The sequence below is a fragment of the Drosophila sechellia genome, chromosome X, assembly GCF_004382195.2.
Source record: "Drosophila sechellia strain sech25 chromosome X, ASM438219v1, whole genome shotgun sequence".
NCBI classification, from domain to species: Eukaryota; Metazoa; Arthropoda; class Insecta; order Diptera; family Drosophilidae; genus Drosophila; species Drosophila sechellia.
The window spans coordinates 14972702-14991857 of NC_045954.1; the positions used below are offsets into that span (position 1 = coordinate 14972702).

The following is a 19156-nucleotide window of genomic DNA, read 5'->3' on the forward strand; positions in this document are numbered from 1 at the left end:
GGCATTTGCTTAGATTTACAGGAGGAAGTTATGTGCTCTTGAGAAAAAATGGTTGATAAGTTTTTACATTATTTATAATAATTAAGAAAAATATATTATTGTGCATGTTAAGCTTGTTAATTTTGCATTCCCTAAAAGCTTTTGGTTATTTTCAGATTATTTGGAATACTTTTAGGCTGTGATAGTGAGCATAGCTAAGCAAATCTAAGCTTTTTCTAATACTAAGAAATGTGTGTATTAAAATAGTGTTAGAATAGCTTGTTATATTATTGAAAACAATTTGTATCTTTAAGCTAAAAGGTACATATGATTTTATTTGTATTTCCTTGTGTTAATGAAAACACATTGAAATTGAGTAAATTATACACTATTATGATAAGAATTATAAAAGAACATAAGCAGTTGGTTAATATCTAAAATGCGAAACTTTAGGTAGGCATATCTAGAGTGTGCATGTTTTTCTGGCACATTCCCAATGCCCATGTCCAAAACTGTTTACTTCGCAAAAAGCGAGCGAAAACAAGTGAATAACCAGCGAACAACCGGCCACAATATGGTCTTATAGGGTGGGTCAAGGTCGAGCTGCACTTCGAGCCGGGCGCCCAGTTGGCCAATAAGTTGGTAAGCCAAGGCAAAAATCCAGGGGAGCTCCCGCCGTCGATTTCGCATACGAACGTGCTGACAGGTGTTGGCCAAATCGGATTCAAACAAAACTAAACAAATAAATAGTAAAAAAAAGGTAGATGTTCAAAAGTCCAGCAGCGAAAACCCTTAGATTAGATCACTCCGAACCGGTTGCCAATTTGGACTCGTTGCCGCTGTCTTCGTCACAATTAAAAGCGGTTAAACAGAATTCAGCAAAAACCGATTGCCAAATAAACCAAATTGTCAGCAAGAGCCAAGCCCCTATACGATATAGCCAAATATCTGGGTATACAGATAGCCAGTATTTCAATAGCCTTGGCATGCCAGCGGATTTGCTGAAGACGGCACGCTGGTACCAACTAAATCCAAAGAAATGAATTAAAATATGGTAAACCTACACACTGCAGATGGGTCAGCAGAAAAGCCATGGCATAGAATGGATCTTAACCTGTTCGGGTTTCGAATATTCCGGATCGACCCTTAAATGGCAACCGAGTCCAGAAATAGAATTACGTACCGGTGTAATTAGCATATTCCGGCATTCTGCTGATTGATTATTTATGCATAAATTTCAGATATTTGTCGACTTGATTACCCACACTTGAGTTTAGAGACTGTACAAAGTCTAATTTAAATAAGAAACTGCTAACGCGCCATGATAATTGAATAAGAAGAAACAGAAAGTGGATAAACAAAAATGTTCTAAGAACGAGAATCTGTATTCTACTGTTTAATGATGTTTTTGCTCACCTTCCAAACGACATTAACTAGTTGAATTAGTTGCAAATTGGTTAGCTAAACACAGTAGCTTATAGCGAGCTACTATACTATATAAATTATAAGAACTTCGATATAGAACAAATCTTTGAAATGCCAACGAACTATCTGTATTTTGATTAGAGCCAAACCTGACCTAAGAAAAACCGCAAGTTCTATATTATTAGTAGTCCAATAAAGTATCGAAATAGCGCCATTAAAACCACTCTCTCTATGCAGATCGTTTTGAAATCAATTCAGTCTGAATTCATTGGCCCCAAAATAGACGTGTCAATGACTTGAGTCAACGTTGGCCAGCCTCAGACATACTGACCGCCATATCATCTATTACCCGCCAAGAATGACTCGGCACTATATATAGCACGATATCGGGGGAATAGGAAGAGCTAATGGGCGGGCCAGACGTTCAGCTTCACCGATTACTATTTGAACTATATTCGAGGAACCGATCGGATGTATCGGCTTCTATTTTTCCTACCACGCCTCAGTGCTTCGTATGTTTCCGGGACAAAAAATCGCAGATAATCCCAATTCTCGGCTTAGCGTCCCATCGATTTGGGAATAAAGGCGCCGCTTTTGGCCATGAGTGCTTAAAGTTGACAATTAAATGTATGCAAATGCAGAGAGACTAGTTTTGGCATCATATCCCGCCATTAATCTTAGTCCGAAGCATTCGATTTGGCAAACCACTTTCGGAACTTCGACGGGATTCTGGTATTGGAATGCCAGAAATGAAAGAACCAAACATTGAATATCAATTCTTGTTCACAAATTCGATTGGTAGATTCTGTCAAATGTAAACACGGAGCTTTGTTTTAGTGCCTTTATTGTGGGGCCTTGAACCTGCGAAGGGGGAGGCTGATCTCAGTCATCTTTATGAATTGGCCAAAAGCAAACAGACAATCGTTTCCATATGAGCGTGGCTATGTGCACATATCTTTTGGCGACAGTGCGCGACGAAAGTGAAAGGCTATCCTCGTTGAAAGTGAATAACTCAACTCACATTTCAATTCAATTTATAAACGATTGGAAATATATTTATAAGTGTTTAAAATGTTGTAATATAATGAAATTATCTCATTGCCAATGTTTCAGACTGTTCAGCAATGTTCAATTTTCAAAAAAATATATATGAGGTTAAGTAACCTGCCTTACAACGCTGTGACGCACTGTATCTACGGTTCGCTTGGATTTTTTCGAGGCGTAAAATACGCGAACATAAATCGTTTTTACGGCATTTAAATTGCTGCCCGCTCTTCATCTTTGGTTGGCTGCTGTTAGTTGTTCGTTTTTAGCTATTCACTTGTACAATGTGGATTTAGTTATTCGGTTATGGACATACAAGTACGAGTGGTCATGGATGTGTTTTGTGGCAATGTGTGCCCGCTGTCGACTTCCTTGTTCTTTGGCCACTTTTATGATGCATCCAGGTACTTGGAAGTGTAAATGTAGTAGCTATTATGGCGGAACACGGTTTAAACTTCCTTAAAAATCACGGAACAGTCACTTCAATTAAGGTAACAATTAAGTTACTGAATCGCGAAATTGGCGCTAGTATCATGGTTCTACTGGAGGTCTTTCTGAATTTATACTACGTATTTGCTTACAGAAAGTAAATATTTTATAAAATTTTTACAACTATTAAAATTTATGTTGGCATTAAGTTATTTATAACTAAACATACTCATGCTCAAAAACTGATTGACATCTTAGGCTTTTTTAACATAAATAGCTAGAGGGTACATTTTAATGTGTCGCGTGTCAGTTTTTTGAATAGGAAAAATGATTTAATGACTATTAATCTTAATTTCAGTTTCAATTCTATGATCTTCAAACGGGGAGCAAAGATCGCTGGACTTCTTGAAAGTTGTTTGTTCCGGAGCATAAACCTCTATGTTTGCCCTCAGGTGCTGCAAATTTGATGATTGTGGAGGCATTATGCGAATTAAGTGCTCATTAAATTCGTGCATTAAACAAATTTAAATCAAAACTCACAACCTAAACCAGTGATGGCGACTAAAATAATGTTTCGACGGGGAGATTCTGAAAAATTTAATTATATTTAATTACGCAGTGCGATTTGAGTTTGAACTTTAGCATTAGTTCAACTTGTTAATTGGACAAAGAGCCATTAAGCTGAAAACTTAAAAATACAATAATAAAGTTTAAATAAAATAAAGATCGCAAAGTAAACACGAATCCAACATGCAATGTGAATTGGATGGATTTGATGTCCGGTGACGTGGCCACGTTTTTTGGGCCTGGCTAAAAACCAATCCCAATCCGATTCCGAGTAGGAATTAGCCAAGCTACAGTGCCCTTCGAGCCAACAAGACACTTGGACCCGGGCTATCAGCCAAGTGCCATCGACATCATCATATGCATATCGTGGGCCAACTCAAAATACGAAATACGACAAAGAAACTGTTTAAAATTCCACATACAAATCGTTGCAGTGGCAGCCGTTGAAAGCGAAATTGAAGCCGAAATCGAAATTGAAACTGAAAATGGGTTACAACTGTTCAAGGTCGTTGCAGGAGTTGGAAACCAAAGCGAAAGCGAACCGAAATGGGGGGTAGGGCTGTTTGAAGAGGCCCCCCTTCAATGCACTTTTGAAAAAAATCACTATTATTAAAATTTAATTACTTTAAATGTATAGCTTACTACACGTTGACCCATGCTCAAGTGGATTTTTGATTGGATTGGAAAACCCAAAAATGGGAAAAAGATGCGTGTGTCTGAAACGATCGCACGCACATTTGTTTAAATTTATCTCTGATTAAATGTTTTTCATTACTATTGCAAAGAGACGAAATGAGCAATGGCTAAGTCTTTTTCGTAAGTTGTTTATTCAATTTGTTACTTTTTTTTTTGTATTTTAAAAACAAATGAGGAATTCCTATGTTTTTTCGACAATACCAACATGACATTTCTTCCTTTTCTAATTGTTTTTTAATTACACACACTCTTTACGCAATTCTTGATTACCAAAAGGCTTAATTTCATTTATTTTTTATGTCTAGCCACTCATTAGGTTTCATTGACATTATGCATTCTTACGCTTTGCCACTTTTTTATGCGTTCTAAAAAAAACCAAATCACTTGTTTTCCAAGCGCTTGTTCTTCGCTGACTCTGCATTTTGCTCACACTATTTAATGTTTGATTTGCAACTCTATGTATTTGACCGGCAAACATATTTGTACACATGCAAACAAACAGAGACATCGTGTTATCAATACGCCCCGTTGGCTTTAGCCGATCCACGAGTGTTGCCATCGCATTTGATGGATTTGATCTTTCGCCATTGGATCGCTGATCTTTGGATGTCGCTGGTGCATGTTGGACACCATACTGTATACGACGATATACACCATTTGGTAACATCTCTTTGTTTTCCCGGGGAGAACCGGTTCGTTTGGTGCATTCGAATGCATTTGAAGCGCCGCAAATGGGTAAGAGATGAAATGGCATGGCCCTCTCTGTTTGCCCAGGCAAACAAGAATTCTAGATGGCTAATGGAGTCGAACAGCCGGGAAAATTCACGAAAATTCGCACGAAATGCCAAAAAGCCAAGACGGCAACATTTCAATTGGCAAAGCAGCCACGCAAACTTCACAAAATTGCCAAACTCGAGTCAATCAGTCAGTCACTCCGTCACTCCGTACGTCAGTTGGTTAGCCACTTGTTGGAGCCGCAAGTCGAGTGTTGCACGTTGCCGTTTGGACGTTGGTTGTTGCCTTTTGAAAAATCGCAACAGCAACTTGCAACTTGGCCTGTTAATGAGTCGCAGTCGACGTTGGATCTTGGTTCCGCGGAACCAAACTCGCTCAGATTGCCACAGGCCCCCCAACAGACATGGCCAAAACTACGGCCAGCCGTCACAGCTACAGGTGCACTTCGAAAAACGTAGCTAGCTTTTAATTAATTAATTTTAATTAATTTAATTTAATACCGCCTAAAACATGAGACTCACAATTTGAGGTATTCTCCATAGGATCTCACAAAGTGTAACAGTACTATAAATTCATTGCTATTCTAATTAATTTAAATAAATTACTTTATTTTACATAAATTGTATTTTCCATAATGGTTATGTCGTATTATAATTTAAATAGAATATATAAATATATAAACACACATTTTTTTTATCAGTGTGGAATCATAGCGGCAGCTGCAGAGTCAATTGCCACATTCTTCCTTTTTTCGAGCCGACGAAAGAGAATGGTTACTTTCGCATTCCCTGTAAATCTAGTTCGATTTCATGGGTAGATCAGCACACATATATCACTCAGAACATCGTCATATTTGACATTTCAAGAACACTTTGATAATATATATCTGAAGCTTCAGCCAGATTAAGAAGCTATATTTTATTACGTCAAATTTCAAGTTGTATTAGAACTGGATTATTTATTGCGATTTATCTTGCAATTAATTTTGTTCTGAAAGTAGATATTCATATTATTCTTGACTTTTTTAATGAGAAATTTAAAGCTAAGCTTTATTTGATATTGGCTAAATGATTTTATATAGACATGGCCAGTTTAAGTTATTTATACAGTTTAAGATGCATTATTTTGTGTGAATATTTTATGAAAAGAGAGTAACAAAAAAGTCGTTGCTTTTTTTAAATACTTGTCATCATAGATAAGCCTGCGGGCTTTTGGGGGCCCACGATGTGTGTTTTATTTTGTTTATGTTTTCCTTTTCTTTTTTATTTATTTCTTTTTTTTGCTTTGGTTGGCACTGCTCTGGTTCCGCTTGCAATTGGCGCCTGTTGCAAGAACCCGCTGGCCAGATATGTCCACAGCCATACACACATATATATCGGTGGATAGAGCACTGAGCCTGGCTATATGTATAGCCAAATGGACATATGGCTAACCGAGCTGTAAATTGCCGGCGTCGGGACGGCTTGGGTAATTTGATATTGGCAACCAGACCAGACCGGACTCACTTTCAATGGATTTGCGTCAGTTTCCATTGCGAATGTGACTTGCCCCATTAACGGCGGTGGTAAATGGCAAGTTCTGGTAAATTCTTAATCATCTGCTGATTTTTTTGTAGAGTCATTGGAGATTCTCCCGCAAATATTCATATCATCGAAACGAGTTATCGGCCCATGTCGGCAAATTGGCTGTAATTATATTTCCAAACTTTTTGCGACTAGATGTCCAGAATGCGATTGATCAGCAAGAAATGGTTGCGAAACATCTTCATGGCCAATTTGACCTCAAAGTTTGGTTTATTTGCTTAAAAGCTAAGCTGATGTCATTCACCCTTTCTTTGGAATCTTTTACCGCTTTCGATTCTGTCGCGTCATGCCAATTTGCAAATTTCCCCTCTATTTGTATGTGTAACCCAAAAAAAAAATAAGAAAAAAAAAATATTTTAATTTTATAATATCAAAATCAAGTTTTAAGCCATATATATATGATGTTGTTTATGTCCCAGAGGTTGGACTTTAATTGGAACGTCTTAATTTTGATTGCAGTTGCAGGTATTTTTTTTTTTTTTGGAAATTTTTATAATGCGTAGCGATAATTCTTGGGAAAATGAAAATATTTCTTGATCACCAGACGAATCGAATAGAGCAATCAGGGCCCTAAGTGTGGTCACAATTAGCACTAGTCGATAACTGAATAGATAGTGGCGAATGTGGGAAGAAGAGTCTGGGATTCTCGGTTGCAATAAGCAGGCTAACCATTCGGCCAATGCAATTCTCAGAGCTACGAGATCGGAGATCGGAGAATGGGAATCGGAATCGGCTATAGGCGCAGTCAGTCGCTCAAAATTCGGCTTGCATTTGGTTTTGAAATTCGGTTTGCGGCTAACACAGATACATGACGCCAACACAGATACTAACCTACACATAGAGCCTCGCTGGTTTTAGGCCCCCGAACCGCTGAGCCGCTGAGCTGCTGAGCCGCCGCCGAACCACCCAACCAGCGAACCACCGACCCACCGAACCACCGAACCGCCGAACCGCCGAACCTGAGCGGTCTTCGTATGCTCGGCGGCATTTGGACAATCAGTTGACGTTGAATGTTTCGTCTTGGCGGTCGCTTAATTTAATTTGCTGAACGCTGACACGAACGATCCGAAAAATCATCGATCGCCGCAGTTGCAAGACAAAATTGACTATTTCAATAGTTCCCATTTTTTTTTTTCTGGTGTTCACTTCTGTTGCGTCCTTTGCTCTTGTGTGTGGAGTAATTGTGTGATTATGTGCCAGAGAACTGCAAGCTTATAAGTCGCATAGAAAAGTACTTAAAAGGGGTTGGGTTAATCCAGGATCATTGACAGGATGTCGCGGCATATGCTAGCACTACTACTGGTAGCTATTGCCAGTAGTCAGGCGCTCGAGGGCGTGGTCCAGCCCACGTGCAATCTGAAGGACAATTGCAATTTGGGCGATAATCTTTTGGCCGGAGCTAATTCCGCATCCGATGCTGGCGATGTGTCTGCTGATAAGCTGGAGAGCAAAATAGCATCGATTTTCGAGGATAAGGTCAACTATAGTCTGAAGCTATTTGCGGACGATGCGACGACAACAATCCTAGAATATCAGACGGCCAATTTGAGTCAGCTGCATGCGGTAACGCCTGGAAATTACACGATACACCAGATGGAACAGGCGGAGGATGACGACGACCAAGTGGAGGAGGATGAAAGGGGTAAGTCAAGTGGGCGATCCATTACCGATCCATTACTTTCTCACGACGCCCACATCGTGGCCTTGGGCACTTTTGAACGCTCGTTCGTCGATTTCTGCAATTGTAATGGGATTTTCGATAGCGATTGCATAAGTGGCGCGTGCGTCAAATCAAAATCAATTGCTTGACCGTTTCGTATTTGGCCAAGATGCGTCACCTTTGTGGGCCACTTCCGGCTGATCGTACCTACATGTGTACATATGTATGTTAGGTCCATCCCGAAAAGTGAGCTTAAATCACGGCTTATCTAATCGATGGCTCGCCTTTTGTTGGCCACTTATTCTTGTTAAAAGGTTTGGCCTTGTTGGATCTTTTTTATTTTCTTTTCCGGTGCCAAATATTTGCACTTAAAGTTAGGACCTCATTTCGGACCTGGCTGATTGGGGGGTTTTCCAGACACTCGATATTCACTGGTTCCTGCGAACGGAGTGGCCCCGTCAATGCAATGTGCGAAGTCTCACGTAAACGAAACAAATTTTCTTTGTATTTTATTGCATTTTTGCTCTGCATAATGTGATAAGGTCGCGCCGCACGTAAGCGAGCTCAGAAATTTGGAGGTTTAGCCCATATAATTGTTTCGACTGTTATCGCCTTAAATTACAGAAGTAATTATCTTAATTGCTAAGCAGCATCTTAGGATTATTCAGCAGCTCATGTTGTTATTTATGTATTTATTTATCGTCGCCTTAATTATTTGTCGCACTTAGAGAATGTCGAAATGAGCGACATGTATTATTTGTTTGCAAGTTATTTACAATGTGCATGCAGTAAAATATATTTGTAATGTATTTATTATGATCAAAGCTTAATGCACAGAAAACAGCTGATGTATTTTTATAATTTAAAAAAATTTAGATAGCTTAACATGAAAGCTGAATATCGTATTTTATATCGTAACGAATATCGTATTATATTTATACTCAAATTATAAGAAAAACAAATTACATAAGTTTAGAAATTCGTGTATAAGATTAAGGCTATTCCAGTACCTAACCCTTATATCGTAAGCAATGTCGTAGCGAATATCGTAACATCAAATTGTTTTGCCATTTCATCAAGCACCATCGTAATGACATAACGTTATGCCAATAACACTTCCTCGCAAGCACTCGAAAGTGCCAATGCGTAACGAATATCGTTTCGCAGCAGCGCCAATTCTGAGTGTTATGTCCGATGAAGATGTTTCTCCCCCATTCAAGTCGCAGTCGTAGTACCTCCAAAAAAAAAAAAAATAATAAAAAATCAGCGCATAACATAATACAACCGAGTGCCCAGCCCATTTGACGACCCACCTTAAGTGGCTTTTGGTTTCGGTTTCGGTTTTTTGCCCACTTTGTGGCTGCTTAGTTTGTAATTGATCTTCGCCGAGTGGTTGCTTGTCGCCGATTTGTTGCTATTGCTCTCTAGTGTTGTGTTTTTATTTTTTTATTTTTTTACTTCTTCTTTTTTTTATTCGTGTCGCACCTGTGAATGTGCATATACTTACACCATATCACGAAGCCATCATCCCACCCATAAGTGCGCGACCACTTGACCAGGTACCCCAGGTACCGTTAAAGGCCTGTCATAAAACGCATAACGTGTTGCCCACCATCCATACATCCATCCATCCATACATCCAACCAACCATCTTTCCATTCATATGCCCAAAATAGTGCGAATAACGATTCACCAAATAGTTATGATGATGGAAATGGAAATGAATATGACTGCGATAATGAGTCGTCCAGCTAAAGGTTAAGATATCTAACCCGTTAAGATACCAAGAACCTATAAACGGTGGCAAATTGGCTACCTCCACAAGCTGCTTTTTTTTTTACTGTTCGGTGGCAAACCAAAGTTAAACTGCCAATTGACTTGATAAATATTGACTTAAAAGCCCAGTTTAAGTTGAGTAGTGGTGCACTGTAAGAAGTTGGGGGTTTTTTTTTATTAATACTATGAACATATATTCAGTTGTTCTACAGTTGTAATTTTATACTATTGGCATCCATTTAGTGGTAGGATTTATACCACATCTTGTCTTTCATAGATTTAAAAGTGCAGTGCAAATGCGAATATTTTTGTCTCAGTGTATGATGAGCAAACAAACAAAACACTGTTTCATCCGGGGACGAAGTCGATCGTGATCGCATTGCAGTGGCTGGCGAAAATGTTTTCGAACACAAAGTGACAAGTGCTGATCGATTTTGTTTGGACTGGTTACCAGGAGAGGAGGTGCCAACAAATAGAGATAATCCGCTGCTAATTGGCTTAGATGAAATCATTGTGCACTATCAAACGAGATGGGTTGTTTGCCAGCCAAGCGAACATGAGCTGCTGTTCAAATAAATCAAAGCCAAGCAACCGCAAACAGCCAAGACATTAAATGGCCCATTCACCGCCACAATTGGCCATTACAATTCTGGCTGGTGGCAATCGAAAACCAGATCCACTAACTAGAACGCTCTTTTGTAATCGCAGGATTGCGCGAATTCGTTGGACAGGAATATTGGCCAATATTAGCGAGTCCAGCTGCCATTTAGTTGAGTTGGCTCTTGGCATTCGCCCGATACAGTGCTGCTCAGTTTTTAGTAATTTCAGTTTTCAGTTTTTCAGTGTTCAGTTAGCAACTCGGCCAAGTGGGTCAGAGACGAATACGAAACGCACACTCAGCTGAGATAGACGGTTAATTAAGCCGCCAACTGGCAGCCAGTTGCCACTTGCACTTGTTGGCCCGGTCCAAAGTGCGATTCTTGTTCAACATGGCATTCTCTGCCGGCCATTTAGCAAATGCATATCTTTCAGTTAGCATTTTCTGGCCAGCGAATTTACTTTTCATTTTGATTTGTTTTCATTGTACGAATGCAAGCAATGAATTGTCTTGGCTTTTATGGTTCGAAATTTACGATCATGCGTTGGCTGGAAGATCGTAAAAAGTCTCTGTGACTCTAAGTTTAGGATTCGGCAAAACTTTTGATGGACTTCGTTTAGATGAAATGGGTTGGAAACGAATTGCATAATAATTAACTAAGGGGCTTGTTAGCAGGATCCTGCGATTTATGATCCTCTTAAACAATAGTGTCAGTACCTCCATAAATGGCTATTTTATTTCTAAACCCACTTGAGTCACTCAAACCACAATTAAAAACTATATTTTCGAAATCCTAAAGTGGCAGTGCCTTAAAGTAACGTATTGTGAAATGAAAATTAAATAGAAATGGCATTCAACCGCGGTTTTCCTAGAACATTGGAAGCGGTATCCCAAGGGAGTTACCAGCTAACTCACGCCACATTTACAAACTATCCTAAAGATCTGTTTTGTCATATCAATGCCTCTGTATCTTCATAATTTGCGATGCTAATGAGCTGAGCCGGTTGTAAATGTTTCGCACGGATGCCATTGTTGCCGCATCTTCATGACGGGACTGACAATTGTAGAATTCTCCATTCTTCCTTCTTCCCCGCTGAGCTCCGTAGAGCCGGCGAGTTTTTCCAAATTTAGTTTAGATATAGATACATATACTCATATATATATAGAATATGACGACAGGTGGCGAAAGGCACTCGGTAGTCAGATCTCGTCGCACTCTGACGCATTTTAGCACTTTGGGGACTGCCCAGAGATACCCCCCTTTGTTTTTTGGGATGCCCCCTTCTACGCCCCAAAAAATAAATATATATATAAGTAGACGGATGCAGGCGGCGACTGATATATTGATGTTCGATGGCTGGAGCCACGCGATCGGCATTTGAAATGAGATCTGCCTAGCATAAAAAGTGGGCAGCATGATAATGAACATGTTAATTAGGATTGGGACACCAGTTTGGCATGCTGATGAACGGCTGTTCACTTGGACTTGGAAGCTCTCCAAGATCCAGGCGATGTTCTGGCATCACCATTTTCTTCGTCCATTTGGCGGCGCCTCATTATCCATCTTGGATCTCAATGAATGGCTGCTCGGTTCGATTCACTTCCTGTTTGTTCGGATGGCCCACGTGCCCAGGGGCCTGACCTTGTCCAATTTGGTGTCCATCCACATGTGCATATTGTGTGCCTTTTGGGGTTCAAATGGCCTGCAATCAATAAACAGGCCCCATTTCGAGTGAACATGGCTACGGATCAGTTGTACAATCAATAATTATTGCAATTGTATAAGCAAAGTGATTTCTTTAATGCATAGAGAAAGGATTTAACATAACTCTACTCATAGTAATATATAGTTACGTTCTCTAACTAAATAGCACACATCCTACAATAATTTTGTAAAATTGAATATATATTAAATAATAAAACGAAAAATCACTTTGTTACATGATCTAAATCGGATTAATAGACCAAAATCCGGTCCAAAATTGATAAGCATTAACATAGTGATCCATAATCAGCGGTTATCAAATTCAATCACAAAATGCTTACTCTTTTTTGCAACGAAAAAATATCAAAAATTTAAAACAATAACTACCAATTACAAATTACCAGTGATTTATACAGAAATCATTTCGATGCCTTGTAATTTCCGTTACGATGATTGTTTAAATTATAGCAAACAGGTAACAAGTGGGACTTAGTGGTTTTCTGAACTGTTAGAAAATTGTTCATATTTGTTGAACACGGCTTAGAGTTTGCTTGTAAATATGAAAAATAGTTTAATGGCTTGGCTGACTTGCAACTTCGTTTGTTTATTTGGGTTACAGTGAATAACGGGGTTTTTTAATTCTTAATAACAACGAGTAACAATTGAAAATCAAATTTCCTTTGCTTAAAAATAATCATAAAAATCTATAACATAATAGTACATTTGTTAACTAAGTGGGCAGCATTTCAAAATTATGTCAGCAGCAAAGTAGTCATTTCAATATCGTATAATTTAGTTAACTACCAGCTTTGAAATATGGAAAAATGTACTAAACGGAAAAGTGTAATTGGTTATTTAATGCGTTAAAATAAATTAAACAATTATTTTGTTAAGAGTAATAAAAAGTGATTTTTTTAAGTTTAATGTATATAAATTTACTAATAATTCCTATGCACTTCCTTCCTTCCAGCCTACTTGTACAACATTGGCAAGCGTTTTCTGGCCATTACGCAACCATTCGACGCGGCCAGAAATCCGGATGCTTCGACTTTGTGTCGCCGGCAGATGCATCAATTTCTGAACGCCTTGGACAACTTCGATCTGTGGGCTTTGAAGAGTGAGTACTCAAAAGCTGGCTAAACAAACTTGGTGGTGGTGGTTAAGTTGGGTTGGGCTGAGCTGACTTGGCTTGGGGGCAATTGCAAGGTCACGCCATGACAGTCAACAAATTGGCCAGTTTGGCGTTGGGGTTCTAGTTCTGCAAGTGGACACTTGGATGCATAGAACCGGAGAGCTAAGGAACCGGAGAACGGTAGAACCATAGAGCCATCCAACCATATAACCAGTCGGGGGACGTTCGGCTCGAATTGGAGTCATTGCCAACTGGCAGCAGGTGAAGCTGCAGTCGCAGTCGCCGTTGACTTTCAGCATCGACTTCGACGTGACCGCCAGACGAGTCGACATGAATCGAAAGACCCCAAAGTCGAATGCATCAAATGATACTATTCCGGCTAAGATAATAGATACACAACGAATATATAATCATACGTATTAATGGAAATTCTAAAAGCATGACAAAGTTACTAAGCTAAAGGAAGAAAAGCATATTAGAAGAGTGCAAATTTTAGTGAAAATATATTTTGAAACAATTCTAGGAAGTAGTTTGTAGTTGTTTAGGAAGCAAGCACATGCCTTACTTTTATGGCCGGCACTGTAGCTGCAGCTGTATGTGATCCAAAGTGAAGGCCAATGGTCGAACTTTACCCACATTCACACACACACACCAACACTCAGATGAACGAGCATGTGGCAATGCCAGTTGCATCTAGCGAATTTCCAGCCAAGAGCAGCAAAATTGCAAACATGAGCGAAAATAGCGATTTCAATTGCCACTGCGAACGCGAACTTGACACAAAAGACCGCAACGACGTCGACGTCGACAGAGGCTTAGAATCAGAACGAGAGGCGCTACGAGTTGCGATCACAGTCAAGGTAACAGTCGCGCCGCCCACCGCCCACCGCCCACCGCCCATCAAAACACACACACCCACCACTCGAAAGCGAAACGTGAAGCTGAATGGAGCACATATTCAGCTATTCGAGGAATCTCCAACTGAATGAATAAGATGAATGCCAAACGAATGGGCATTCATATTTCGAAGATCACATAATTAAATAGGTATAGTAGTGAAAATACTGTGCCATGTAATATTCATAATATGAATATATTGATATGAATTTCATATATATTTAAGTTAATCTATTATTTTTCAATCGGTCGCTGACTTTAAACGACTAATTCATATCAATATGCTAATTCCTCACAAGTTTATTGACATTTACTATTTGATGAAGACAGCAAGATCACTTCTTTATATGTATACCCATTAACCAATGAGTTCTGGTTTACTGGGAATGAAACAAACATTAGGAAACGGGAGAAATTTAATTTGCATTTAAATGGATAGAACCTATTTTTAAGAACAGAACTTAAAGCTAAAATGCAAAGGTCCTACAAAAACTCCAATGAAGACTTGCCAAACGAGTAGATACATTAAAAATTCAAACTTAAAGGGGGTTTTTATACTGTAAATATCAAACGTAAACCTAAAATATTTACTACTTTTATTTTTATTAATAGTGCACGACTCCAGTGGCAAATTGAACTCGGGCATTTTGAATGGCAACATCAATCAACCCGGCGACTTTGACCAGTGCCTGGGCATTCAGCAGCGCATGAAACCGGATCAGGATGCGGGCCAGGATCTGGATCTGGACTCCATCATCCGGGGCCAGTATTGTTTGGCCTATGCCCAGCCCGTTCTGCCACACAACTCGAAGCGTTTGAAAAGTTTCTTCAAGCTGATCCAATCGCATGGACCTTTCAAGAGCGAGTTCAACGACGTGAGTAGTAGCCAGGCATTTGAGTTCCCACATCGCAAGGTTCCTTTAATGGAGCACGTGACTGGGATACCAGATCAAGGGAATGAACTGCATCACTTGGGCACGCGGAATTTATTGATCTCAAATATATGACATACATATGTTTTTTGCGCATTCTAAAATTGATTAAGTTAAATCAAATTATACTATATATATATTTTGGGTTTGTTTTGTTATTTATTTATTTTTTATTTCGCAAACATTTTTTTTGCTTGTGTATATGAAAGTATATACTTGCTGGCCAAATAAATTGATTAGCATTGCTCCGCTAAAATGTTGGACTTCGACATTGAACTTGACCAAAGACGAAAAACTGCCAACGGAAGGCGAAGGCGAAATAATCAAACGCGATAGATGGTCGTAAAATGCAAATTTTGAATCATAGCCAAGAAATCGAAGCCGTAAGCTAAACTCAGGCCAGTGAACCCAGAAACCGGACAAACGGACAGCCGGACGGACAAATTACGGATCTCTACATGGGAAAGAAAAAGAAAAGAGTCAGGCATTTGAATATAAAGTGTTTGTTGTGATTTATACACTTATGTCAACGCAATCAGAATTATATAAATTTCACTAAAGAATGAATAAGTAAATCGTTCCGGTTTTGATTTCATGTAAGCTGAACAATTTTTAATTAACTTACGATCGCTTTGCAAATACTTTTTAAATATTATATATAATCATTTGGGTGTTCAATTAAATATGCGCATAGTTTACTAAGCTGAAGATCTTAACAAGTTATTTATAAATAATACCAACAATGGCGAACTGATATAATGGCGAACTAATATAACCTACATATTGAAATATTCTTTTTATAACAGCAAGTCAGGAAAAGAAAAACAGGTTCGAGTGAGCAGTTAAAATCGCATAATTGAAAAACCTATGTAAACACGTAATTTACCGTTGAAAAGATAACTTAGTTTAGAACACACATAAAGATAATGTTAATTGCAAAATTATCAAGTGTACGGGCGGAACAAACGCGACCTGGCTTAATTGAATTGCCACTCGAATCCCGTTCAACTAGTCATTGTTTTTATGTTTTCGAGAGTAATGGAGGCGTGTGGGTCAGAGACCCCGGTTGATTCAGCATCGGCAATTAACCTGGCGAGGATGGGGCGGTTCTCCTGCGTCATCGCCAAGCGAACGATCCGCTCTAAACGTTTACATTTCTTGCGATTCCAGCCTGGTCACCGAGTGCCCCGCTATTCCTTGATCAACTGGGGCCTCTGTGTGCCCTCCGGCTGCTCCGCCCGCGATGTGGAGTACAGTGTGACCGAGTACCTGGGCAACCAGACCGCCTCCACGGGCATCACCTTTAATGTGCGCGTGGAGCCCCAGATGTGCCAGGTGCGGGATCAGCGGCCCTGGGATCGGAACACCACGTGGGCGGTGCGCTTCTTCCTGCTCGTGCTCTCCGTGGCCGTTCTGTCCACCATCTACGATCGGTCCACCAAGTGGCAGCCCAAGCAGAGTGAGCTCTCCAAGCTTTATATCTAGTTGCAGTCATATAGCTAAGGGTGATTCCATTTTCAGATCCCTGGTTCACGGCCTTCTCGCTGGACAAGAACCTCCGCTGGCTCTTCAGCACGAGCAGTGCTCCCGGAGACATTGAAGCTGTACATGGCATCCGCTTCCTGAACGCCATCATGCTGATCTTCTCGCACAAGTCCATGGCCATGTTCTTCAATCCGTACAACAATCGCACCGCCATGTCGGAGAGTCTGGGTCAGCCGTGGACGGTCATTGGGCGAGCTGCCTCCCTCTACACGGATCCCTTCCTGCTCTTCAGTGGAATGCTGACAGCCTACTCCCTCTTTGGTCGCCTCATGAAGCAGCAACCCATCAGGCTGAAGAACGAGTACATTAGTCGGCTGATGAGGTGGGCGTAGTTAGATTTTATTAGTTAGTTGCTTGTACTAATCGAATTGGTTTACCCGCTGCAGGATTGTTCCGCCCCTGGCCGCCTTGATCCTCTTCTGCACGTATGTGCTGCCTCTGTGGGGCAGTGGACCCCAGTGGAATCTGGTGGTGGGCCACCATGCGGACATCTGCAAGAAGAACTGGTGGCGCAACCTGCTCTTCATTCACAACTACTTTGGGTTTAGTGAGATGTGCCTGACGCACACGCACCATCTGGGCATCGATACGGAACTCTTTGCGGTGGCTCCACTCCTCATCCTGGTACTGTGGCGCTGGCCACGACGTGGTCTCTTCGCCCTCCTGCTGCTCTGCACGGTGGGAACGGCGGCTAGGTACTACACCACGATTGTCAACCAGCTGTCCAACTATATCTATTTTGGCACCAAGTGAGTTTGGCCATAAGTGCAAATATATGATGGAAATTTCATCGATATGCTTGTGATATTCCTTCCCAGCATTCAGCGCCTGTTCCGCACCGCCGACTACATGTACTCGTTCCCGCCCCACCGCTCCACGGTCTACATAATGGGCATCCTGCTGGGCTACGTGCTGCGCAAGTATCAGAATGCCCGGCTGAGTAGCCTGCAGCTGCGACTCGGTTGGCTGGTGGCCACCGTCTGTGTGCTGGCCTCTCTGCTGGGACCGGCGCCCATGGGTGACATCAACTACGTGTACAACTCCACGCATGCAGCTATATACGCCGCCTTTGCGCCGATCGCCTGGTGTCTGTTCTTCTCCTGGATCGTCTTTGTCTCCCATAATGGATATACAAGTGAGTGTTGTGAACGAATATCCATGGTTTCGAGTTGTTAATTTATTTTTGTGTTATTTTACTCAGATAAACTGACGAAGCTGTTTGCCTGGCGCGGTTTCCAGGTGTCCACAAAGCTATCGTATGCCATTTACCTGACGCAGTTCCCCGTGTTCTTCTTTAATGTCGGCCGAAGGCGTCACATTCACCACTACTACAACTTTGTTTCGATTATTGTAGGTATCCCCCCAGGTCTAGCATTTATAGAGAATTGTATTTTTTTGTTCTATTTGCTCATCGCAGCTCGATACCAACGAATTCATATCGATCTTCCTGGCCTCCGTGGCCCTGACGGTGCTCTTCGATGCGCCGTTCCAGAATCTAAAGAAGCTGCTGATCAAGCGACCCACTGCGGCAAAGGTGGTGAAGGATAGCAAAGCCAAGGGGGCAGAGTCCCAGGATGCGACGACAACGACACTAGCCTCACAGCCCAGCAGCACTGCCCTCCTACAATCGCATCATCCGCACTCGGATTAGTCTGGATGCACACACTCTTTCTTAGCTATGTATAACTTGTAAATGTCTTAGCATTTAGTGGCAGCGAAATCCCCGTCCATGTGCTCATCACATCCCACAGCCTTTCCCCCCGAATTCAATACAACAACGCCCCTAGTTTTAGTGGAACGCTTTATACATTGTAAATTGTAATATTAGTCAAATCGAGCGACAATTAAGAACCGAACCGATTCGTAGTCATAAACCAATCAATCACTGCTTGATGTACGATATTATCTTGCTTGCTAAACCGGGCCTCGAGAGGTAGTCTCTGCTGGGGAACCCTATATCATATCATATTCACATGATATTGGGGCCCTGGACTTAGACTCTCGGGGCCCATGTTTATCAGAATACTTATGTTACCTTAAGCGATGTCGAATGTCAGTTTTTAAATGGTAATTTAATTAATAAAATATTTGAATATGTTACAAAAAACCTTCAAGCGTTTGGTGTGAATGAATTCCTCAAAGTATGCAATATTCGAATTCAGAGCATACAGTTTTGGAGCGATTGAAATGTGATAAGAAGCGCGGCTACAGTTTGAGCAGCCATGGTAGCGAACGCCAAAAAATTGGTTAAGTTTTAGAGGGACTAGATCGCCAATACCAATACTATAAAACTGTAAGTACCAAAACGTAAATCGATTTTAATAATACCTTTTATACTTTCATTATAGGCAAGTGGCAAGTCAAAAAAGCTTGTGTAAAAAAAACTTATGCTTTCTGTCTAATTCAGTACTCAACACACTTGTCATGTTTTTTATGCTGGTATTTGTTGCAAA

The 19156-nt window shown here is 40.6% G+C and overlaps 1 protein-coding gene across 1 annotated transcript; it reads left to right on the forward strand.

The window, feature by feature from the left end:
• Positions 1-7464: 7464 nt before the first annotated feature.
• Positions 7465-18811, forward strand: LOC6619596. The gene is made up of 9 exons (XM_002043775.2): positions 7465-8100; positions 13168-13314; positions 14839-15101; positions 16329-16617; positions 16680-17025; positions 17090-17452; positions 17522-17838; positions 17905-18053; positions 18121-18811. The coding sequence occupies exons 1-9, from the start codon at positions 7731-7733 to the stop codon at positions 18352-18354; spliced, it is 2478 nt and encodes an 825-aa protein (XP_002043811.1). The 5' UTR covers positions 7465-7730; the 3' UTR covers positions 18355-18811.
• The last annotated feature ends 345 nt before the right edge of the window (positions 18812-19156 follow it).

Excerpts from the sequence above, each read along its gene's own strand:
- LOC6619596 (XM_002043775.2), top strand. The coding sequence starts at position 7,731 with ATGTCGCGGCATATGCTAGCACTACTACTGGTAGCTATTGCCAGTAGT. Across the intron at positions 17,453-17,521 it reads TATATCTATTTTGGCACCAA|CATTCAGCGCCTGTTCCGCA; the intron begins GTGAGTTTGGCC and ends ATTCCTTCCCAG. Across the intron at positions 17,839-17,904 it reads CTCCCATAATGGATATACAA|ATAAACTGACGAAGCTGTTT; the intron begins GTGAGTGTTGTG and ends TATTTTACTCAG.